Source organism: Achroia grisella, unplaced genomic scaffold, assembly GCF_030625045.1.
Source record: "Achroia grisella isolate CSIRO2021 unplaced genomic scaffold, CSIRO_AGI_Agris_v1 utg524, whole genome shotgun sequence".
NCBI lineage: Eukaryota > Metazoa > Arthropoda > Insecta > Lepidoptera > Pyralidae > Achroia > Achroia grisella.
Window position 1 is genome coordinate 340,072 of NW_026712915.1, and position 25,302 is coordinate 365,373.

The window sequence follows — 25,302 nt, forward strand, 5'->3', positions numbered from 1 at the left end:
GTTGTGTCGTATCAAGTGCCCCAATATTTTAAATATAAAATAATAGATTATACAACATATAATTATCTAAACTTCATGTATACAAGCAACGGTTAATTCTATTCTATTAGAGCGAGTCGAAACGTCAACTTGCTCTCCATTTCAATTCTATTACTATTTTTAAAGAAAATTCAATGTTTTAATTTAGTTGCAATATTAATGATGAAATATGTTTAACATATTTACGCCAGAGTCAATTTTATTAGTTTTGTTGTGAGGTGGCACTCAAATTAATTACGTGCTTCATCTGGCAGAGGCGATTTTTGCCATATTGTTTTAATTTTCATTCATTGTCTAATAGCACAATCGAATGCGTATTACCCGTAGGCAAAGTGCGGGCCACCGGTGGTACGCGCCGTCCGATGAGACAGTCTAGTGCGGGCCACCGGTGGTACGCGCGGTCAGATGAGACAGTCTAGTGCGGACCACCGGTGGTACGCGCGGTCAGATGAGACAGTCTAGTGCGGGCCACCGGTGGTACGCGCGGTCAGATGAGACAGTCTAGTGCGGACTACCGGTGGTACGCGCGGTCAGATGAGACAGTCTAGTGCGGACCACCGGTGGTACGCGCGGTCGCGGTGCGGACCACCACGCGCGGTCCGATGAGACAGTCTAGTGCGGACCACCGGTGGTACGCGCGGTCCGATGAGACTGTCTAGTGCGGGCCACCGGTAGCCCGCGTGGTGTAAACGTGTTAAGTATGTTTAGGTTATAGTAATGTATACATATGTTGTATGACAGGACGAGGCGGCGGCGGCGCTGGCGGCGGCCACCACGCCGCAGCACCACCACGTGTCGGAGGGCGGCGCCGACGGCGGCGACCACGACGGCGGCTCCGACGGCGGCTCCGAGTCCGGCGGCGGGGAGCTCGCGCGCGCCCCCGACGACCTCGTCGACCCCGTCACCGACCGCCGCACGCTGGCCGAGCGGAACGAGCGCCTCCACAACCAGCTCAAGGTACGGGGGGGACGGGGGGGACACGGGGGGGACGGGGGACACCACCCACCCGGTCACCGACCGCCGCACGCTGGCCGAGCGGAACGAGCGCCTCCACAACCAGCTCAAGGTACGGGGGGACGGGGGGACACGGGGGGGACGGGGGACACCACCCACCCGGTCACCGACCGCCGCACGCTGGCCGAGCGGAACGAGCGCCTCCACAACCAGCTCAAGGTACGGGGGGGGACACGGGGGTGGGGACGGGGGACACCGGGGACACCACCCACCCGGTCACCGACCGCCGCACGCTGGCCGAGCGGAACGAGCGCCTCCACAACCAGCTCAAGGTACGGGGGGACAGGGGGGACGGGGGACACCACCCACCCGGTCACCGACCGCCGCACGCTGGCCGAGCGGAACGAGCGCCTCCACAACCAGCTCAAGGTACGGGGGGGACACGGGGCTGGGGACGGGGGGGACGGGGGACACCGGGGACACCACCCACCCGGTCACCGACCGCCGCACGCTGGCCGAGCGGAACGAGCGCCTCCACAACCAGCTCAAGGTACGGGGGGGGACACGGGGCTGGGGACGGGGGGGACGGGGGACACCGGGGACACCACCCACCCGGTCACCGACCGCCGCACGCTGGCCGAGCGGAACGAGCGCCTCCACAACCAGCTCAAGGTACGGGGGGACGGGGGGGGACACGGGGGGGACGGGGGACACCACCCACCCGGTCACCGACCGCCGCACGCTGGCCGAGCGGAACGAGCGCCTCCACAACCAGCTCAAGGTACGGGGGGGACGGGGGGGGACGGGGGACACCACCCACCCGGTCACCGATCTTCCAGCTCAATGTGCAGCCACCATCCAGCTCAAAGTACAGCCACCATATAGCTCAAAGTATAGCCACTATCCAGCTCAAGGTACTACCAGAATTTAGCGCAAGGTACCGCCACCAGTTTGCGACCGGTTGTCGTGCTAATCCACTTGCCGGTCTAGCAGTTTCAGCAGCTATAGAGATATTTTCTAGCAGTTATAGAGATGTTTTAAACAAAATGAAAAACTGCTCTGTCTACTACATAAGGAATGATCAAAATCATCATTTTACAAATAATCGCGTAATATTCACAAAGGTATTGTAAAATTTAATTTGATTTCAAAAATAAATACATATATATGTACTTTCATTCATAATTTAAAAGCCATACTTTTATTGTTGATGCTCTTATCATTTACCACGATCTTCCAACATCCTCTTTAAATGTTGACGACGACACATGTTCTTATATATAAATTAAATCAACAGGCACTAAAACAAGATCTCGCGCAATCGCGCGACGAGACGAAAGAAACCGCCATGGACAAGATCCACCGAGAAAACGTCCGCCAGGGGCGAGACAAATACAAGACGCTGCGTGAGATTCGCAAGGGGAACACCAAGCGGCGCGTCGACCAGTTCGAGAACATGTAACCGGCAGCGGAACCGCGCGGCCCAGGGACGGCGGCTACCGTCCACCGTCCACCGTCGGCTGACAGCCGCCGTCACACTCCACCACCCTTCGTCCCGAGGCTGCCAGCCCTCCACCCTCGCGATGTGACGGTCACGGCCCTAAGTCCACGGTACATGCGTTCGAGACCGACTAAATTTAAATTTAAAAGTCCAATACGTTGGATGCACACGGCCCGATCGTACTCGGTATCGAGTGCCAAAACTTTCTTAAATAAAAAAATATATATTACGTTCACACTTGACTGCGTTGTTATTGGTTATGATGTTGTTTAGTTGTACTGCCGTCGGTCTGTGTGCATCCGACGATATGAGAATGTATGTACGGTCCGATAACGCGCTGGTGCTTACACGTCGCGATTTCGGACCCGTGACGTCATAGTCGGGACTGTATATGTAAATATTGATTATTACTTAATAGTAATTTTATTTTAGACCATAATGTGCTATATCCTACATTATAGTTGATGAATCATGTCTTACAATAACTTATATATATATATATATATACGTATATAAAAATATTTCATAAAGTCGGCACATGATGGACTTGTTTTTATTATTAATATATTTATTTTTAAGTGATTGGGATTATTGTTTAACTCCACGGTGTATCTCCTGAGTATTACTTGGATCGAGTCATAAGTGCTGCGTGTTTGTCCAATAATTATTACATTGGTGATTCATTTGTTTTTTTTAATAATTTTCTGTTGATTATTGTAGCGTTATGTCATGTTATTGAGAGCCAGTTGTATGTAATATAACGTTAAATATCTGTGGGAGAAAGGATATGAAAATGATGACATTAGTGCAATGCTGGAATTAATAATAAATTGGTTCATTCAACACAAGTTTGTGTACTTAAAGAGGTATATATCAACATTTTATAATACATTTTATAGGTTATATTGCCCAAATAGTTTGCTTAGAACTGATACGGTTTTTTATTATACAGATTTATAATACGTGTTTTAAATTCTATATACTTATAGTTATCATTACTCTTTTAATTGAATTTTTCCAAGTTGATTCTTAACTCTTTACTATACTATTGTGTATAAAATATTTTATGTATCTCTTACGTCCTTCGTAGGTCCGTATCAGATTTTTATGTAGCAATACTAATTGGCAATATGCTGTATGTAGCAATGTATTTACTAGGCAACAATTGACGTGCAAGAAATAAATGCAAATAAGAGAAACTAATGATTATTTGATTGAACTTAACGATTTATGATACTTCGTCTGCATTACGCTTTCTACACGATTATCATTATATTACGCCCAATTTACGTATATTTTTAAATCATGGCTTATATGTTATTCTGATGCATAAGCAGTATTACAAATTTCATTAAATACGTTCAAAAAATTAAATATTGCACGTCAATTCTTTGCTCTAGTCAATGCATTGCTTGTGTCCAACACGAATTTGGTTGATTTAATGAGGTTGCTCAAGAGAACAAAAACATGATTCGATAAACATTAGTCCGAAGTGTCTTGTCTGAACGTGAAGTGGAGGTGAAAGGGGAGGGACGTCGCGACGGCACGCGTCCCGGCGTTCCTTATTTATTTTTATAATCATTTTATATATTTTAGATATATAAGTCGATTTAAAGCTTCATGAGAGGATCGATGTTGTGTAAATTAATGCTGATATTATGTTACTTAGCATATGTATAACGTAGTCGGTACGAACAGCTGCCACATTGTCTGATGTAGCTATAGATACATACACATGACCTATACCTGTTTGTTTTCTGAACAAAATTCGAAATAACATGCGAAGTATATAACTGTATGCGTACTAGGAAGAGTATAATTTAATTTTAAGTGAACAAAAGGCATTCCATATTACAATGAGGTGGCGTCAACATGGTTATAATGAAAATTAAAAAATAGTTGAATAACATTTTTCGTGTTTTGTTTTAAACATAGTGCCATCCGTTGCATGTCCCTGGTCAGTTCGGCGGGTTCGTTCGATCGTTGATCGCTGATCGTTCGGTCGATCGGTCAAACTTCTAACATCTCATATTGTAATAAAAGCCGAACATTCGCCAGAACGAAGAGTATTATAGCCTATGGCCTTGTCATTGTTTTCTAAAATTATACAATACCATGTTGCCTTTCAATTTAGAGAATGATTTTTCCAATAAAACGTTTAATTAAATAATAATTGGGTTTTATTCATAAATAATATGGTCCACAATCTTATAAATATTGCATCTGTTATTATATATTATGTACAATTATAAATTATATTACAATTTGTAAACAACACTCATGTAAAATCCTAACTTTAACAGAGTTCTTTGCATAACAAAATTTGATACTAATAAAGTTATTATTCAATAGGGCTATCTTTTACTCTACATGAAAACTTCATTTCTTAAACCTTTTAGAATGCCTGTTATAACTTCAATGTAGCTATAACACGCTTTCTAAAATGGAGTTTAGAGAATTAATTTTACTATCACAAGCAAAAACCAGAGACAATACAAAAACAGGCGTTTGTTACAGTAAAAAATAACATACACCCCAGTTGAATGCTGAAAGTTGACTCTTATATTGTTCTCATTCTATAACGGTATATTGTATATATATGGTGCTCCCTGCTGCTGCGCTAACGGTTTACACTGGGGGGCAACAGTGGAGGATGAAAGAACATGAGGTCAGGTCAGTTAGCTCATCGTGACAAATTCACCAGGCAATTTTCATTATGGTTTCCAGGGGAACCGCGTGGACGTCAACCTGATATGATTGCTAGTAATAGGGTCATCAGTCACTATAATTCCCTTGTTCTTATAATATACAACTGTACTTTGGAATGTAATCTAATCTCTAATCATTATAGTTTTTATTCCAATCCAGCCTTGTACTATTTTAAAATAAATCAAGGCTAAATAAAATAAATGTATGTCAGTTTAATCATAATTACTTCCTAAAGTAACAGCTCATCTTTAGGGAGACTTATTAACAAAAAATGGTTATATTGTATTACCAGCTATACCCGAGATTACACCCGCGTGAAACTTATAGCCTATGTGTAATTCTGATGTCTAAGTCATATCACTGTAAAGTTTCAACAAAATCGGTTCAGTAGTTTCTGCGTGAAAGAGTAACAAATATTCATACTCACAGAATTTCATTTATAATATTAATGAGATATGCTTAGAGTGAATGGTATTTTATTGTTGGCAGTGTGTTGACATGTTTAGATCAAATGGTTGTAATAAAAACTTCACAATATAATGGAATGATACAAGTAAAAAACGTACAAACTATCATTACATCAGATCCTTCAGAGCAGATAAAGCGATATACACTAAATTTAAACTTTAATTATACAAATAAAGCAATTTACATAATAATCTTTTCATTTGATATTTCTATAAATTCTCAGCTTTTAATACATTTATCTTTGATAAGATTAATAATTCACTTTAAATTATATTAGATTACATAAACTTAAAAATAAAATAAATAAGATTCAAATTATTTCCGAAAATTATCCCCAAGGAGGAATAATGCGTCAGGCATGCGGCCGGTCATAAAAAACAAGCCAAAACTATTCTCTCGTAATATTATTATCAATTTGGGTGAACAAATTGATATTTGCGAAAATTATTTAATACTAGCTGTACCCGCGACCCCGTTATTAACAAAAAGCGAATTAGAGATTTTTCTAAAATAAAAGTTGCTTATGTTACTCCTTTTTACATCAGCTACTTGCCAATAAAAGTCCCGTTAAAATCGGTCCAACCATTTCAGAGATTAAACGGAACAAACAGACAGACAGACAAAAATTGTAAAAAATGTTATTTTAGTGTATGTACCATATTTATATTCATATGCATGTAGTAAAAATCGATTATTTCAATATTAGAAACAGACACTCCAATTTTATTTAGATGTATAGATTAAACAAAGAAGCACGATCTCTTAGGTTCGCTACCAACAAGAAACCTACGGTACACCGAGAGAGTGACGTTACTGTAAATCGGTAGTAAGGCGCTTTTTAATTGATACTTTATTGCTTTGAGCAGTTGAGACTTTTTCCCGCAATTTAATATGTAACTGTAATAAGAATAGTCCTGGACAATTCACACAGCGCCATCTAGTCACAAGCTAAGCAGAGCTTGTATTATGGTTACTAAACAACTGATAAATATACTTAAATATACTATATTCAAGTATATTTATCATCATATACTATGCGACGAATCGAACCTGCGACCATCGGAAGGAAAGCACTGTACTACACCGCTAGACCTCCGAGGCCGTCAAATAACAAATAAATTGACGATCCATCTACAAACATTTGTATTCATGAATATGATTTTTTGTATCGGTTAGAAAACACCTATGTATATTATCTAGTTAGTCCACTGTTCCATAGAACAGTACATAACTCGCCCGCAGAGCTGAATGCTGATGGGGCACAAGTGGAGTGCATGATATCATCATTCATTCATCATTTCAGACTGTATCCATTCGTTGTTGGATGGCCTTTCCCAATGCTTTCCACCATGTGCGATCTTCCGTCTTCCACATTCATCCACTCCCGACCACCTCCTTGATGATGATCAGATGAACACAAAGTCAGGCCAGTTAGCCCAGTGGCAAATTCACCAGATTTCCAGAAAGGAGCGTATATATCATGCATTATTCCCCATTACTAATAGTCCCTTCCTCCACAAAGTTACGGCTAGGTCCAGAATGTGTCGCTAGAGTCAGACGGCGCTGTGTCGGGAGCTCTTGAGATGCCTTAGGAGGGCGCTCTTGTCGTGGAAGGGTCGCCCGCAGCCTCCACACACGTACTGCCGCCCACGGTGCACCACCAGCATGTGCCGGCTTAGACCTGCACCATCAACATCAAGATTTAATAGCAATTCAAAAAAATTACTTGTATAAATGGCTATTACACTTAACGGAAACGGCCGCAGCGTGGGTAGCGGTGCAGCGCGAGGGGGCGGGGGCGGGGGGTCACTCACCGGACGCGTACAGGAAGTGCTTGGGGCAGCGCGGGCAGCGGTGCAGCGCGAGGGGGCGGGGGCGGGGGGTCACTCACCGGACGCGTACAGGAAGTGCTTGGGGCAGCGCGGGCAGCGGTGCAGCGCGAGGGGGCGGGGGCGGGGGTCACTCACCGGACGCGTACAGGAAGTGCTTGGGGCAGCGCGGGCAGCGGTGCAGCGCGAGGGGGCGGGGGCGGGGGTCACTCACCGGACGCGTACAGGAAGTGCTTGGGGCAGCGCGGGCAGCGGTGCAGCGCGAGGGGGCGGGGGCGGGGGTCACTCACCGGACGCGTACAGGAAGTGCTTGGGGCAGCGCGGGCAGCGGTGCAGCGCGAGGGGGCGGGGGCGGGGGGTCACTCACCGGACGCGTACAGGAAGTGCTTGGGGCAGCGCGGGCAGCGGTGCAGCGCGAGGGGGCGGGGGCGGGGGTCACTCACCGGACGCGTACAGGAAGTGCTTGGGGCAGCGCGGGCAGCGGTGCAGCGCGAGGGGGCGGGGGCGGGGGGTCACTCACCGGACGCGTACAGGAAGTGCTTGGGGCAGCGCGGGCAGCGGTGCAGCGCGAGGGGGCGGGCGGCGGGAGGCTCGTGGCTGCGGTCGTGCGCTGCCAAAGCTCCGCGCTGCGTGAAGCTCTTCGGACACTGCGTACACTTGAACGGCCGATTTTCTGCACGTCACATACCAACATTTAACATTTAGACAACTCGATATTTCCATTAAATCTATACTAATATTTATACGCTGAAGAGTTTGTTTGTTTCCGCGATGAAACCGCGGGCACAGTTAGTTACTAAATAAATAAATAATGATTATTTACAACATAATAACATAAAACTTTGTTCATATAAAACGTATCATTATCATCATTACATAGTATAAAACTAAGTCGCTGTCGCTGTCTGTCCCTATATACGCTTAAATCTTTAAAACTACGCAACGGATTTTGAAGCTGTTTTTTAATAGATAGAGTGATTCAAGAGGAAGGTTTATGTGTAATAATACATGTACCTACACCCGGGCGAGTAGCTACATAGTATGTTATAAGAAATAAGAGTGTATATCGAGAGAGGGTGCACGGGTTCGTACCTGCGTGCACGAGTTCGTACCTGCGTGCACGAGTTCGTACCTGCGTGCACGAGTTCGTGCCTGGTGAGTACGGCGCGCTGCGCGAAGCTGCGTCCGCAGCGACGACACACGAACGGACGCTCGCCGGAGTGGACGCGCGCGTGACGGGCCAGCACGCTGCGTGTTGAGAAACACTTGCCGCACACACCGCACCGCGTGCTGCACGCACATTTATTTTATTGGGGGGTTTGGACTATTGTCAGGTGCCAAGACCTGCAACACTACGACCTGTATAGATCTATTGTGCTCGCTGTTTAAGATGGAAGTAAATTTAGTTCACTTCGTGCAAACTACAAGGCCACTGGTATTTGTAAATAAATAAATAATTTTTATTTAATATATCATCATCATCATCTGCTTCTTCCTTATCCCATTTATTTATCATCGTAATATAGTATAAAACTCCATTCATCTCTGTTCGCAGTCATCGTGTTATTTACCTCCTTTCTTACTATATCATCTTTCACACAGTCCATCTATCTCTTTTTCGGCCTTCCTCTGCTCTTATAACCATCCACATTCATATGTAACACTTTTCTTAAAATATTATCCTCGTTCCTACGCATTACATGTCCATACCATGATAGACGATTACTCTTCAACCTCTCTAACACCGGTGCCACTTTCATACTTCCTCTAAGGTATTCATTCTTTATCTTATTCATTTTTGTCACACCAAACATCCACCTCAACATTCTCATTTCAGTTGCATGCAGTCGTCTTTCATCCGTCGCCTTTACGGGCCAACACTCTGGATCAGTGGACGCGCGCGTGACGGGCCAGCACGCTGCGTGTTGAGAAACACTTGCCGCACACACCGCACCGCGTGCCGTAACCTGCCGCCACTTCATCCATCCTGCGTTTTGGTTTTAATATAGTATTTTAAAAAAACCCTATCACCCCTATTGAATGGTTTCAATTGAAACTCTCAATAGCAGCTTTTTGACTTCACGGTACCTAGTCGTTCACTCGCCCTTATTCAAACTAGCGAGGTTTAGCCTAGACTTGGTAAATGTGAAGGACAAGCTAATAAGATGTTTTTGGTCTTAATATATCATCATCATCATATACTTTCAAAGAAGATATTTCGTTTATGCATGAGAGGGTACAACATGGGATGTGTAGTCGCTTCCATTCATTCTGTTCGCAAAATCGCGTTGATGTAAACTAAGGATTAATTTCGCCATATCATCTTTCACACAGTGCATCCATCTCTTTTTGTGGCTCACGGAGCAGGTAAAGTTGATACAAAAAATTATATCTTCGACCTCGGTGTCCTAGCGGTCTAGCACACCGCTATATTGGTCGCGGGTTCAATTCATCACACGGTACAGACTTTGATTAATGCAAACTTTCTACCGTAGTATGATTGTGCCGTATGCTTTTTTTTAATGGTTGATAATGGAATAATGTCCCTGCCTGCACTATGGGTCTACGCTGGGCACCAGTGGAGAATGATAAAATAAGCAATGAGGTACAGTCAGGTATAGTTAAAAATTAGAAATCTCTACAATAATTGTAATTATGTTAAGCATGATTGAAAGCAGATACTCACTCTTTCGTCGTTCTACCATCCTTATCTTGTGTATATAATATTTTTCCATTATTAGTTGTCCCATTTACAAGGTCAGCTTCAGCTGGTTCGTTGATACACTTATTTTGTACAGCAACACTTTCAGTGGTTTCATTCTAAAGAGATAACAATAATACAATAATACTATTGGCGACAGCTCCTCAGTAAGAGCAGTGGACTGTACGATGGTGGTGTTTCAAATATATGTTATGAAAGTTTTAAACAGTAAAGCAATGTATTATTCATATGTGCAATTTTACATTTTATTATTAAAACTTATTTGTAAGGGATTGTCCATTTACAACACTGTCAGGTAGACAGACAATCTACACAGATATTATAGGTGCATCGGGACGCCGCAAATATGTCGCATGTCGTAAATAAATACATTCCAAAACCAAGGTGCTAACATCGCGGCCTCGTTCATTTTTCGGTGCGTGCACGTTCTGCTGCTCAGTACATTTCGATGTACCACGTATGTAATGTTAGTTGGCTATATAGTATAGGGTATTTAGAAAAAGAGCGGCCTCCATACCGACCATACTTCTACACACACACACGACACCGTCCTCGCGGGTAAAGACGACGACCTTAACTACCCCATACCGCGCAATCAACCGCGCGCTCGGACGCTCTACACCGGTGCCTCGGGCACCCCTCCGAGCGGTCCCCCGTCCAATTCAAAAGGGGATCGAAATTAAGACGGCCTGAGCCAAGGTTCGAACCGCTAGCGTTGCCCTCAGACTAAAGTCGTATTCGTCAGGCGGGAGTTGACCTTCAGCCGATCCATAAGTCCTTCCTTTGATTGGAGTAACATCTGCATTCGCCCCCTATCGTCCGGTGAAGCTGTAAAGGCCAGTTGCGGCCAACAGCATTAGAGTAATCCGATTAAAAAAAGAGAGCGACCTTCTTTCTGTTCATAGCAACCGAAATGACCAGAGGTGTTATAATGTAGTAACACAATTATATAAATTTGAAAGGAAGTGTTTAAAATTAGAAAGGAAGAAAAATCAAGTACCGTTGCATCGACGTATCATTGCTGAAACTTCCCACTAGTTAGATGCGTCTAAAATATAATAATAGTAAATAGTTTTGTATTAAATTAAATTACCTCATCTTCTTCAACCAATTCTAGTGTGACGCAATTCCCATCGCCTCCTTCCAACTCTATGGTATCGATATTTTGGTTTACAATCAAGCTATCCTCCTGTTGACTCAATATACCTAATTGAAATAACATGGCTGATAACAGTGTAGATATATCTGCACCATTTGTTTCTATTTCTACAGTGGGTACCTCTGTATTAGTTGTGGATAGATCTGGATTTGTTGTTGATACGTCTTGCATCTGAAATATATTTCTTTAATAGAAAACAATTTTATGTATAGCTGTCTTTATACGACACGTTGAATCGTGCGCGATCAGGAGCGCAAGATGACGGGAGACAGCGCACGCAATCGTGATTGACTATATTTTACTGTATTCACTTTTTCACGCGTGATAGCACGTATATTTCATGTTACATTAAGTTTCTTTTAAATATATTCCACAAGTTTAATTTCCAAAGAGACTTTTAAAATTATCAATAATTTTATAATAACTCTTATCATCATCCACTGGTGCCTCGCCAGCGTGTACCGTTAGCGCAGGCGGGTGCACCATTCCATAATCATCTATAAAAAAAAATCCCTCTGGGATGAGTGAATTATTATTCAGACTTATATTATTACTAGACACAAGACTCACCTGTACTTCGACCTCCTCTTGTAATTCCTTTTGGACAACACTAACATTTGGCACTTCTATTGATTTCTGTAATAATTATTGTATTTATTATTTTTTATTGCATATCATCTTATTGTCTGGAACAGCGAGAACTTATATTATAAGACAAGAATACTCGTTGTCAATAAGATTTAGGAGTAACCAGAATGTTTGTATTGCCAATAAATAGTCAATATTTATTGACTGCTAGCTACTCGCCCCGGTTTTGCATGGGTGTACATATATAAACCTTCCTCTAGAATCACTCTATCTATTAAATAAGCCGCTTCAAAATCCGTTGCGTAGTTTTAAAGATTTAAGCATACATAGGGGCGGACAGACAGCGACAGCGACAGCGATTTTATTTTATACTATGTAATGATTTATGGATTACCAAATAAAAAAACATACACTACTACTACTTGTAGAGTGCTCAAATCAAATTTATTTGAATATTTTTTATTATTCAAATTAAAAAATATGCACTTTTAAGTTGATTACTGAGTGAGCATTGCTTGTATTCTGTTTAAAGGAAAATCATTAATTTATTTAGAACATTTTTGGCTTAGTTAAAAAATTTTTTAAGGTATTCCTGGAATCCATTTCAACTGGCTAATTCAGTTGAGTAGAACTGTCGAAAACCTCAACTGGTACATTAAATAAGTCTTAGACAACGTTATAATTAGGAATAATAATTATTATTTAAAAAAAAATTGGACTGTATAAGCATGCCGGCGAAGTGCAATGCACATGCACACACAAGAGTGCTTAAATTAAGTTTATTTGAATATATGATTTTCTATTCTATTCTATTCTTGTACATGGCGACGTGTGCCACATCAATAGTCGGCCTGACCAGGTGCATTACATTATCACATAATTTTTTTATACTATGAAGGTGGCAATCAAGCATATGGGTCATCAGATGTTAAATGGTTACCATAGCCATAGACGCCTCAAACACTCAGGGGTGTCACATGTGTGTTACTAATCCTATGAATATTTCCACTACGGATATCAGTGTTACCAACCATATTACTATTTCAACTATAGCTACTACTATTGCCAATTAATTACCTGTACATTGCTATTATCACGAATTTGTAAAACTTCACCTAAATTGACTATATTCACCACTTGCAACTGATTCTCTCCATCCAACATCAACACCAGATGCCGAGTACCAACTTCATCATCTTTTTCAGTCTTATTTTCATTATTATTAACTAATTCAACGTCAATCTTCTGCTGTGCAGTTTTGTTGAACTCCTTCTCCTTAACAGCTAATACATGGGATTTAAGTTTTTGATAGGTGACCTCACATTTCTTTCTAAAGCTATAATAATTCTCTAAATCTTTGTAGCACTTTGAGCATATCTGGTTTGGAAGGCAGCTCTCACGTACCATCTGGAAATTATAAAATGACCATGTATATGCAACAGTTATTAGAGAAACAAGTTATATAGTGAAAATTGCATATATTATTTATTCCATATTGCACTTGAAGGCTCTACACACACAATGCCCCAATTGAGTATCTAAATGTGAACTAAATCCAACATACAATACAATTCACTTATAATTTGTACTATAATTGAGATAAGGATGGTAATCCTTAATCTCAACTGAAAACATATACAGTTAACAAATGTTTCATGTTTAAGTATTGAAAGACAATTCTTTCCCATTATATAAAATTACTAACCTCAATTACAGTAGTTTTTATTCTACATACAATATAATAATGTATAATATATATATATATATATAATAACAGGACAATTCAGATAGTGCCATCTAGACCCAAGTTAAGGTAGCTAAAATGGGTACTAGATAACTGATATGTACATAGTAAGTGATTACCGCCGCCCATGAGCACCCGCAACACCAGAGGAATTGCAAATACGTTGTTGACCTTTTAAAAAGGAATAAACTCTTTTCTTGAAGGTTTCAATATCATATTGGTTTATATATAAATAAATCATAAGTATAAATAACTTTGTCATAGAGTACCAGCTGTGCCCTTGACTTCTTCCATGTGAAATAGTCACCTTGGCCAAAAAATATTTCATATTCTAACCCAAAAAAGTTGAAGAATAAATTGTCATCATTCTAGCTTAATGAATTTTCTACCAAATTTTCTTCCCCTATTTTATTTGATTGTCATATTTAATCAACAACTCAAAAAATTAGTTTCAAACTTCTAAAATAATGATACCTCCATACAATATTTCCCCCCTTACAACCCATTTTTCGATTCAAAAAGTATCCTATGTCCTTTCTCAGGATCTAGACTCTCTGTTTACCAAATTTCATTTATATTAGTTGAGTAGTTTTAACGTGAAAGTGAGACACAAATTTCATTTATTATGGTTCAGTAGTTTTAGCATGAAAGTGAGACAGACAGACAGAGGTACTTTCGCATTTATAATATTAGTACGGAAGTACGGATTTAGTATGTTTACCTCCAGTCCAACACATATCATAATCCTCATAGGCAACGTCGCGCATACATCTGTTTTGACCTTACCATTTACTTCGCTTAGTTTCATAAAATAATAGATTGAACATAAGCGGTGTATTGTTTTATTTCAGAATATTGGTATTCCATCCTCTGGTTTTCCGAGGCACAATCTGCACAGATTCTCCACGCCCTCTATCAGTTGGCACTCCGGTCGTTTACGAGAATAAGTGCGCATTATTGCCCACAAATATTATACAGGTAAATAATACACGTACAGAAACAAAAAATAATTAAAAAGTTTACTTTTGTTTACTAAATTATAACCTCACATATCACAAAGTATTAATTAAATTGTAACAAAAGTATATATACTATGGCCATAAACATTATTTCACATTGTAAGGCGATTTTATGCAGGAAGATAAAAATTTTATTAAAAAATAAAACTAAGTACGGAAGAAAATATTCCGAAAGTAAAAAGAAATATAATTTAGACTTTCGTTTTTAGCTAATGTCAAATGTGACATTCTTGACATTAAATGCTATTTTCAATTGACAGTTGTGACACCAACGACAAATAAATCTGTGGTCCTCGCCGTATTTAAATAATGGGAGGGTAGTTAGGTAGTACTTAGAATCAATGAGAACTGTTTCTTATGGTAGAACAAAAGCAAAGAAGTTTAGTTTAAAATCCCTTCAGACTGTCTCTAAAGTGGAAAGAGAGAAATTTGTTTTACAACTGCTGATGGTACCTGAATTATTTGCTAGCTTTCCTCTTTTACTTTAGGGATATAGGGAATACAATTTTTTTTATTTATGATAGATGGATGCAAAAACTACTGAATGGATTTTGATTAAAGTTAACATTAATATAGCAGCATCAACACATAGACTTTAAATTTCATGCGGGGGAAAGCGCTGGAACAGTTAATAGTTAATAATATAAGAGGATTAGGTCTCGAATGACATTGCTTATTTTTCATGTTCGCGTCGTAACTAGGCAACCATCGAACTTTTTTTACGGATAATAATGGAATGGTGCACCTCCCTGCGCTAACGGTTTACTCTGGCGGGGCACCAGTGGAGGATGATAAGATGAATATGAGGTCAGATCAGTTAGCCAGTCGTGACAAATTTACTAAAAATGAACCACGTGGAGGTCAACCTGACATGGTACATTGCTAGCAATAAGATCATCAGTCCACATTAACAATCCCCATTCCCCTCAACCACCGATGTTAGAATTGCCAAAGGTTTATTAGGTGTAACTTAAGTAATAAAACTATGAATTCCAGGTATATTTTAAATTTTAATTTAATTTGAGTAGGTACATAAATTGTGTAGATCAGTTGTATGACAGGACATGTAATAACAATTACAATTAAATATATAGATATATAAGCATCGACTGTCTATGTTCAATGTATTACTGAAAAAATTGTATATGGTGCCTTGATGATCTGAAATACAGAAATAAAAGAGTGATAAATAAACTTTGCAATATATAAATTGTTCGAACAGTTTGTTTGTATTTGCAATTGTCAAATACTCGTATGTAATCTCGATATATTCAATTAATATTAAAAAAAAATATCAAACAATTAAAAATGTGTCACTTAATAAAATCCGTATTTAATCAATAAAAACGGGGCTTCTTTTAAATCTACTTTAGATGTTTGCGATAGATCTCTATATCACAAATACAGACCGATTTAAATGTTTATTTTTAAAATTATGCACTTATAATTCTCACATGTTGGTTTCATAATTTTATAAGGAAGGAGGACCAGATTTTTACAATGTACCTATGAAATAAAGCGTATATTAAATAATAAATTATCTCATTAAATTTGGAAGGTTGCAAATCAGCTCTGTTATTACTTACCGATACATAAGATTCATAGGACAACGACAATATACCAAAAGCCTTCAGCGTCTCCGGCTTCTGAAATAATGTATTACAAATTAAATATTTTATTTGTTTATGGTCGACATCTATACTCTATCGTTTTGCTGTAATCTGTGGGAGTGATTACTTTTAAAGAGACAAATGAGTGTAATAGAAAGCCGGGGGTAATTTTGATATACCTGCGCCTGTCTTATGGTCATAACCAATAGATTCCTGATGCGGAGCGTGGACAGGCGACAATTCTCCCAACCAGAGCAGTACAGTGCAGTCGCTACCTCAGACGCCTGTAGCAACACACAAAATATTCCTATATTCTTGTAAGCCATCTGCAAAATATCGCAATCGTTGTTCAGGACAACAAGAACATTAGACTAGACATTTAAATTATTAGCGATGCCCTCTGACTAAAGTCGTATCCGTCAGACGGAAGTCTGCATTCAGCCGCTCCATAAGTCCTTCCTTTGGTTTGAAGTGTAATCTGCGCTCGAAACCCGAACTCTATCGTCTGGTGAAGCTGTAAAGGCCAGCTGTGGCCAACAGCACTAGAGTAGTCCGAAAAAAAAACTTTAAAATATAGTATGGAAACTGTCAGGTCTCTCGACAATGTTTTATTCCAATCTTGCAGCTCTAGTAGTTTTTGTAACCGTACATTAATAAACGCGGGAACCCTAATTGTCATGTTGACATCTATAGACAAATGACATAACACCACTACAGAACTTTGGCAAATGAACTAACGGGGCAAGCCAGTAAAATAAAAAAAAAAAACAAAATAATCGCTTTAATTAAAAATTATATATGAAGAAACATATGAAGTAGATACTCCCCTCCACAGTAATGTCTCCCGCGTTCCACATGAAGAACCCGGTGCCATACATCAAGGAGATCCCGGTCGACACCAGAGGAATCGCAGTTATCCAGCTACTTCCAGGACTCTAACGATAGCAAATGAAAAAAAAATAGGCAATAGATTCTATATCAACTAGTAATTAATTAATTTCATCTCGCAAACTACTATTGAATGAAGTCAATGATATGTCTATGGTTATATTTGTTATATTCCAATAATACATATAATACAATTAGTAATCTAATAATTACTTAAAAAAAACATTCAATTGTTTTTTATATAAATAACACAATTTTTACTTGTATCCTGAGACGTAAACATTTAATAAAAAAAAATTGATGAAGCCCCCTTTTAATCATAAAAATTACTTTAGCATAAAATCTTATATAAAATTCTCGTGTCACAATGTCACCATATACGAAACGGCTTGCCCGATTTTTCATGAAATTTTACATGCATATTCAGTAGGTCTGAGAAAAAATAGATTACCTGCCCGTAATAATACCCGATCTATTTTTCATACCCCTAAGTGATAAGGGTTGTGCACCCTTAACATTATTCTTAAATATTTTGGATATTTTTTTTGTAATGTGGCATTACAAATACATACAACCCCAAATTTTCACCCTTCTACCACCAACCCCTACTTTTAATAGCGATTTTAATTTATATGGCAAAACAACGTTTGCAGTTGCTGGCTGTTATAGTTACGTTGTACTTACCATAATTTGTAACATTAGTAAAACAACCAGCATGACATTCAATATAATTTGAAAATTGAAAATATTTTTAAATATTGACTCGCACTGTTTTGTGCATCTGAAAAAGAATAAAATGTACATTATGGTATATATAGTGTTATTAACAGTCTGGTCAAATTCTGACTTCAGTACACACTTCTCGTAGATGCCGTAATTGTAAAATAGAGATCCCTACCTCTATTTTTTAAAATTGAAATAATACCTATGGCGGCTTTGGCAGTTGACAGCTCAGCTGATTACCATAATTGGCAACCGTCCTAGGGATACACCTAATAGTAAAAAAAGTAAAGTGATTATCGCCGCCCATGAGCTCCCATCACCAGAGGAATTGCAAGTGTGTTGCCGGCTTTTTAAGAAAGAATACCTTTTTTTCTTGAAGGTTACAATATCGTATCGGTTCGCTAATACCATTACTGAATGTAATACCTATCTATCTCAAAGTTGAAGTGATTGTTTGTGACTAAAAGCTTACATTAACGGCACCACGGACATCATGTAACCCCCTTAGTATACTCCTCATGCGTTGCCATTGTAGAAAACTAAAATGTTTTAACTGCGAACCCAGTAATTGTACTAACATACTCGTATCTCACACTCTAAGCGAAATAGCTTTTAAAGCAAGCTGGCATCGGAATATGTGAGATAAAAATGTCCAAGTAGAACACCTCAGTCTATCTTATGACATGAATGACATGAAGTCACCAATTTGATCAATTGCTGACTTGCGACTGCAAAAGACCATAGTCCACCTACTTTCCTATCCTTTCGCCCCATCATTCTGAACAAAAGAAGACTTAAAAAATGCGTAGACTCAATAACGGAATTTGATCACCATTAGAGAAGATCATAACTGTAATTAAATTTCCGCACTGAATATTTGTGGCCTAATTCATGCTAATTCTAGCGCAATATAAATCCATTAAGTAGTTAAAAACTGCGACCAAATGTGCTAAAGTCATCGCAAATTTCTGAGGTAAAAACATATTATAGTTGCCTTTGAATCGAAAGAAGAAAAAGACCAATTGACTTATTCTTAGGTACTCACCGCATTGTCTGCACATGCAGATCGATTCCAATGATTAAAGCTTTCTCATATTTTCTTTCTTTCTCTATTTGACTTATATTCTCGTCAAATATTTTACTGAGATTCCTGAAGTATATATTCAGATTAGTGTACTGATGACTGAGGCATACCAAGAATAGTACAACCGTCACATATATCCCGGACGCCTTGTCCAGGAGCATAAATAGAAATATATAGTTGGCAATTCTACCGACATTCGCAATTGTAGACCTGTCTTCCAGGTCCGGCCAAGCCGAGAGTGGTTTCGTAAATGTTGCACCTAAAATTTTAAACCACCATTATAATTCTTATGGAGAGGAAGAGGAGAGGATTGTTAGTAATTGGGGCAAGTAACCTCATTCCTCTTTACAATTTTATTATTACCTTGTAGCGTTGATGGGTATCACTCACCACTGTAGCGTTATGTATGATGTTTACTTCGATCGATCCGCCCTCCAATTCAAACTAGGCCCCTCCGATCGATCGATTGGACGGGACCAATTCAAACGGGGATCGAAATTACACGACCTAACCCGAGGTTCGAACTCTTAGCGGTGCCCTCAGACTAAAAGTCGTATCCGTCAGGCGGGAGTTGGCCTTCAGCCGCTCCATAAGTCCTTCCTTTGTTTGGAATGCCATTTGCACTCGCGCCCTATCGTCCGATGAAGCAGTAAAGGCCAAATGCGGCCAAAAGCATTTGAGTAGTCTGAAAAAAACTACAGGTAGTATCTAGATAGTGAGTACAACTGGAATGATTGCACTACATTTGTAAGTATGCTACATGACTTATTAGTAACGCATCTGCTCAAGGCGGAATCGTAATGCGGACTGATTTTATACCTACTGAAGAAAGAAATTTATGTAATGTGGAGATTTAAACAAATAGAAGGGTACGAAATGTCATCTGAAATATTATAAGTACTAGTAATGTCGATATTCAAGCAATCAACCAACTAAAATCATTGTTAATTCCTAATAAATTCGCCACGATATGCTAACTAACTTGACTTCATGCGCACTGCGCACCGTTTATTAGAAATAGGAATATAAAAATTCCTTATCCGAATTAACTCAGATCACACTTTTTTTAATCTACCACTCATTGGGAAGACATTCTCAGAATAAGAACTAGCAGACGCTCTACTATTGTAATTTTGAACAAATGTTGAGGATCGTCCGCCGCGAACTCCATATATATTACTTTTATTTTAAAATTCATAATTTTTTACCAGTTCTTTTTATAGGACATTTTTTTATATAATATTTTGATTTACTGTGGTAAGCATCTACATTGCAACATAAAATTTTATAGAAATCTACGTGTTTCATTATATAGATGGCCATACAACCCACTGATTGTTTAAAAATATTGTATCTAACTTCATAATTACTTAAAATTTGTTTCACATAAAATCATATTATTGTACAAACATTAATCTGTTCAAAAGAGCGCCATTCAAGTTTTTTTACACATTCTTCTTAGTTGAATCAACACAATCAGTTCGAAATGTGGCGTATTACCTAATAACAAAGAGTTAACTTTTTTGAATAAAGAATTATTTCTCTAAGGCGCCTCTTACAATATATATAGATAAAAATAACACCTACCTACCTATTTCCGTAATTACATGTAGTATTTTGCGAGTACAGAAACTAGTATCTATTATTTAAAAAATAATCAGAAATTTAAAATTCGAAACAAAAATATAACCGCGTTTTCTGCTGCAGTTACGTAGTTTATCTTTTTCTTAATTACAAACCTGTTGTTATGACTTGAAAATAAGCATCGAGGCCAAAGAAAATAGCTGACACGGTCACAGCAATAAAAAACGACATCGAAAAAAAGGTGCACTTCTTTATTAATTTCTTCTCAACGTCACGGTCATTGTATATTTTTTTTAATGTCACCATCATCGTATAGAGAATTTGTTTACTTTTCTCTTGATAATATTCAATATTTACTATAAACGTAAGTAAATATGGATGAGTGAAATTGAATATTAATCTGTCAATACGTTGCTTCTCTGTTAAATTACTCTGAGTGAAGAATGCACCCCATTCCATTGCAACGAAAATGAACATTACAATGTTACTTAGTATTCTATACGCGTCGCATAGTCTAACTACAAGTTTTGGTAAAACAAACTCATGTGTCCATATAGTTGGTATGCCGTAAAACAAGAATATTTTGTTTATTCTGAAAAAAAAATGCAATACGCTATACGAAACTAAAGTGGCGGATTTTTTTAAAGTTCCATTTTTATTTTCCACGTTTTTTTCGTGTTCGGACATTGTAAACCTGTGTAGATTGTTACTTAGATATTATAGATATGGTAGTTCATTCAGCGAGCTGGTAGTTGGCTAGCTTACTTTATATTGATGAATTCAGTGTAATAATGTAATTATTTTCAATTGTAAATATCTAACCATTAAAACAGGGTCGTATTCGGAATTTAGAATACAAAATGCAGTAAAATATTTTCATTCTTGTGAATTAAAGTATAGACAAAATCTATTAAAAATGTTAAGATTTCTCAATTGAAATCTGTTAACATATACACTTTTGACTATGTATAATATAGGTACTAGTACTTAGTTATTTATTACTATTAAAAATTAATACTAACTAACATATTATAGAATTAAAAAAAAATAGTCCATTGAGTTCTTCGGAGTAGAACTCAATGGACTATTTTTTTTTAAATTTAATGTTACTTAAAAAATATCCATTGAGTTCTACCCCGATTGTTATTAACATATCGGCAATCATTTTTCAAATTGCTTGTATTAAAACATTAACTAATAATATATACTCACTATATAGTTTGCTATTATATCTATTACTGCTACCTAATAACATAATTATCTTATCAAGTTATTAAATACTTACGTAGAAGAACAATTAAAAGGTATATCTCCATTTTGAGGTAGTATGAGGGCAGGTAATAACAAATAATTATAACCCTTTACAAATGGAGGTAATTGATAATAATTTTCTACTTATATTGTGATATGATAAATAACCTTCATATGAGACAGCGAGATGATTAATGTTGATTTTTCACTTGATTATTTTAACAGTTCAAATCCACAAATTTTAGAGAACTGTTTTCATAAATAAATAAGAAGTTTATTTGAATTCTCACAAATCATAATAATATTTAACAATAATAATGTTTTTATAGAAAAACTTAAAATCCATAGCACTGACAATATTATCTGATTACACTAATAATGATTGCGTAGCGATTTGTTGATTATCGCATGCCTCTTACTTGTTATACTGTAATTGTAATTGTTTATATGAAAAAACATCTAGTCAAAAGAGCAACACACAAGTGTCTTGCTCATTCTTCTTGTGATGAATCTGTATTCCGAATGAGTGGTAGAATCAAAATATGACTATTCAAAAATGCTTGTAATGAGTTTATTTGAATAAAGATTATTTCTATTTCACAAATTATTACACTTAAATTGTGGACAATCCATAGATCGCCATAATAATTAACAAGTATTTGTCATACGTGATCCGTAGAAATATATTGACAGATTGTTCAAAATGTTATTTTCGTTTTCTACAAAAAATACATATACGTGCAACGTAATGATTTTTAATTTTTTTTCTATGTTATTCTTATTAATATTTTCTTTTTTCTTGTTTAATCCTTACCACTTCGTTAAAATTATATCAAATTATACTATGAACTATTTACATTATTTTTATTATACACACACCGCACAGACAGTCACAATAATATTGCTCTTTTTATTTTATATTTATTTTAATTATTATTTTCACGTACCCGCAAATGGATTGAAGCTGAAAATAGAATAGAATAGAAATCATTTATTCAAATAAACTTACATTAAAGCACTTTTGTGCTTTGTTATGAACAATTTTTTAATCTACCGCTCATTCGGAAAGCTGTCTCATCACAAGAAGAACGAGCAAGAAACTTGCGTGTTGCTCTTTTAAATAATTTTATTATTACTTTACATTTTTAAGTTTAAGTGTGTGAATACAAACCACCAATTAGCACATCATTGTTTTGTTCCCTGAACAATGTTCCACGCTGAGCTTCGACCTTTTTGTATTGCTACATATCACACAAACTTGTAAATCTTATGTCGTATTATGTATTATCTATTCTTATGAACATGTTGTGTGTGATTAGTAACAAACAAATAAACGATATATCTATCTATCTATTACTAGCTTTTACCCGCGGCTTCGCTCGCATTGAAGCCATTGAATAAAAAATATTCGTTTTTTTAAATAAAAAGTATCCTATGTTCATTCTAATAACTCAAAGAACATGTGTAAAAGATTTTATGATGATCGGTTCAGTAGTTTTTTTTTTACGTGACAGCGTAACAGACATCCCAACTTTCACATCTATACATATCAATAAAATTTGATTGTCTGTTTGTAATATTGAAATAACCGTTTTTTACTACACGCATATGAATATAAATACGCCACATACACCAAAATAACATTTTTTCCAATTTTTGTCTGTTTTTGTCTGTCCGACTAATCTCTGAAATGGCTGACCGATTTTGACGGGACTTTTTTTGGCAGGTAGCTGATGTAATAAGGAGTAACTTAAGCTACTTTTATTTTAGAAAAATAATTTCAAATTCCACGCGGACGAATTCGCAAGAACAGCTAGTTTATAATACTAGTAAGGATGTCAATCAGTTATCTTATTCACAGTCACATCCAGAATGTAAATAATAAATACTTAAACTGTTGGTATCTTATTAAAACTTAGGAGTTATTTTACGGAAGTCCATTTCTTTATGTAATCATATTAGTTACATATATAATTTAATATACGCCATCGGAGAGCTGGACGCCGTAGGAGAGATTATAATATCCTGTGACCTCTATATTTGAACCACAGAGTAGTGCACGCGAGGGCGTGCGTTCTCTGTAAAACGGGTTCTATAAAGATATGCGCGTGTACCTTCGCGTACCTTCTAAACACCTTTAGAAAAAGATATGCGCGTGTTCAAAAGATGTTTAGAAGGTACGCCCTTCTAAACATCTTTTGAAGGTTTGTAATAAGTTCTTAAAATGAGAAGGGGTCGCTCTAAACACCTCACAGAGCTGGCCGTCGCTACAGCTGTCGCGGTAGAATATGAATATACTTCCCATAGCATGCTGACTTGGGTAACGAGGAACACCGTGGAGTTTTTAGTGAGTACGAATCTCACATATCCCACCGGACGGGACAGGTGGACGATTTATGAAGGTTTTCTCCACGTTAAAAAAAAAGGTACATATATAATTTTCTATAGATTTTTTAAATATTGAAATTTATTTTTATATTTGAATGCTTTGCTATTTTTTAAAATTACATAAATTTAAAATGCTTTAAAGTCGTAAAACCTGTGCCTGTCTTCCATAGAGGCTCCACTCTTCCATAGCTTATTTATATTTATTATATATTATATGTGTTTGATCTACAAATATTAAATAGATACAGCAATGATGGTATGTCCGTAGTGCTTTTCATGTATATAGGCGACTGTTACCGCTTACCATCAGGTGGGGCGTAAGCTTGTTTGCCATTCTTATTAAAAAAAAAATAGTCCATAGAGTTCTACTCCGGTTGATTAATATTTGCAACCATGATTAAAATTGCTTGTATTAATTAATTACTATTTTTTTAATTAAAAAGTATGGTCTTGTTTTTTTAAAAAAACATTGTCCATAGAGTTCTATTCCGATTGATTAATATATCGGCAACCATTGTTCAAATTGCTTGTGTTAATTAATTACTATTTTTTTTTAATTTCATAAGAATGGTCTTGTTCAATTAAAAAAAATAGTCCATAGAGTTCTACCCCGGTTGTTATTTAAACTGATTATAAATATTAAATAATCAAAGGCAAAAATATTTATTTATATAGAACCTCTCGGCCTTCATGCTTGTCGTGATTTTTTATCACTATCCTTAACAAAAAAATATATACCAACATGTAGGTCAGGTTTCCACCCTGCGTGTGGTGTGTGTTATTTTATTATTATTTTGTTTTATTTGTTTTTTCCACAGACAGCGGTCTGTGTCTTTGTTAATTTTATCTATCTCTATTACAATTTTATTTTATTAACATTTTAAGATATATCGCACTATGAGAATGTTGAGATGGATGTGTGATGTGACAAGAATGGATGAGATAAAGAATGTATACATTAGAGGAAGTATGAAAGTGGCGCTGGTGTCAGAGAGGTTGAAGAGTAATCGTCTATCATGGTATGGACATGTAATGCGTAGGA

At 37.7% G+C, this 25,302-nt stretch overlaps 2 protein-coding genes and 1 pseudogene across 2 annotated transcripts in view; 1 reads left to right on the forward strand and 2 right to left on the reverse strand.

Annotated features, from left to right (window-relative positions):
- Nucleotides 1-2,586, forward strand: part of LOC131847365 (moesin/ezrin/radixin homolog 1) — a 47,595-nt gene extending 45,009 nt beyond the window's left edge. Inside the window, exons 10-11 of the mRNA XM_059196930.1 lie at nucleotides 781-996; nucleotides 2,291-2,586. Of these exons, the coding sequence (XP_059052913.1) occupies nucleotides 781-996; nucleotides 2,291-2,455 (381 nt within the window). The 3' untranslated portion in view covers nucleotides 2,456-2,586. The remainder of the gene's footprint in view (nucleotides 1-780; nucleotides 997-2,290) is intronic.
- Nucleotides 2,587-6,699: 4,113 nt separating this feature from the next.
- On the reverse strand, nucleotides 6,700-14,904 carry LOC131847372 (histone-lysine N-methyltransferase PRDM9-like; annotated as a pseudogene).
- Nucleotides 14,905-15,851: 947 nt separating this feature from the next.
- LOC131847382 (uncharacterized) lies at nucleotides 15,852-21,786 on the reverse strand. The gene is made up of 8 exons (XM_059196946.1): nucleotides 21,773-21,786; nucleotides 20,777-21,213; nucleotides 18,999-19,296; nucleotides 17,915-18,011; nucleotides 17,176-17,277; nucleotides 16,522-16,626; nucleotides 16,319-16,378; nucleotides 15,852-15,893 (listed from the first exon to the last, which is right to left on the reverse strand). Exons 1-8 carry the CDS (start codon nucleotides 21,784-21,786, stop codon nucleotides 15,852-15,854), a joined length of 1,155 nt encoding a protein of 384 aa, XP_059052929.1.
- Between the last annotated feature and the right edge of the window lie 3,516 nt (nucleotides 21,787-25,302).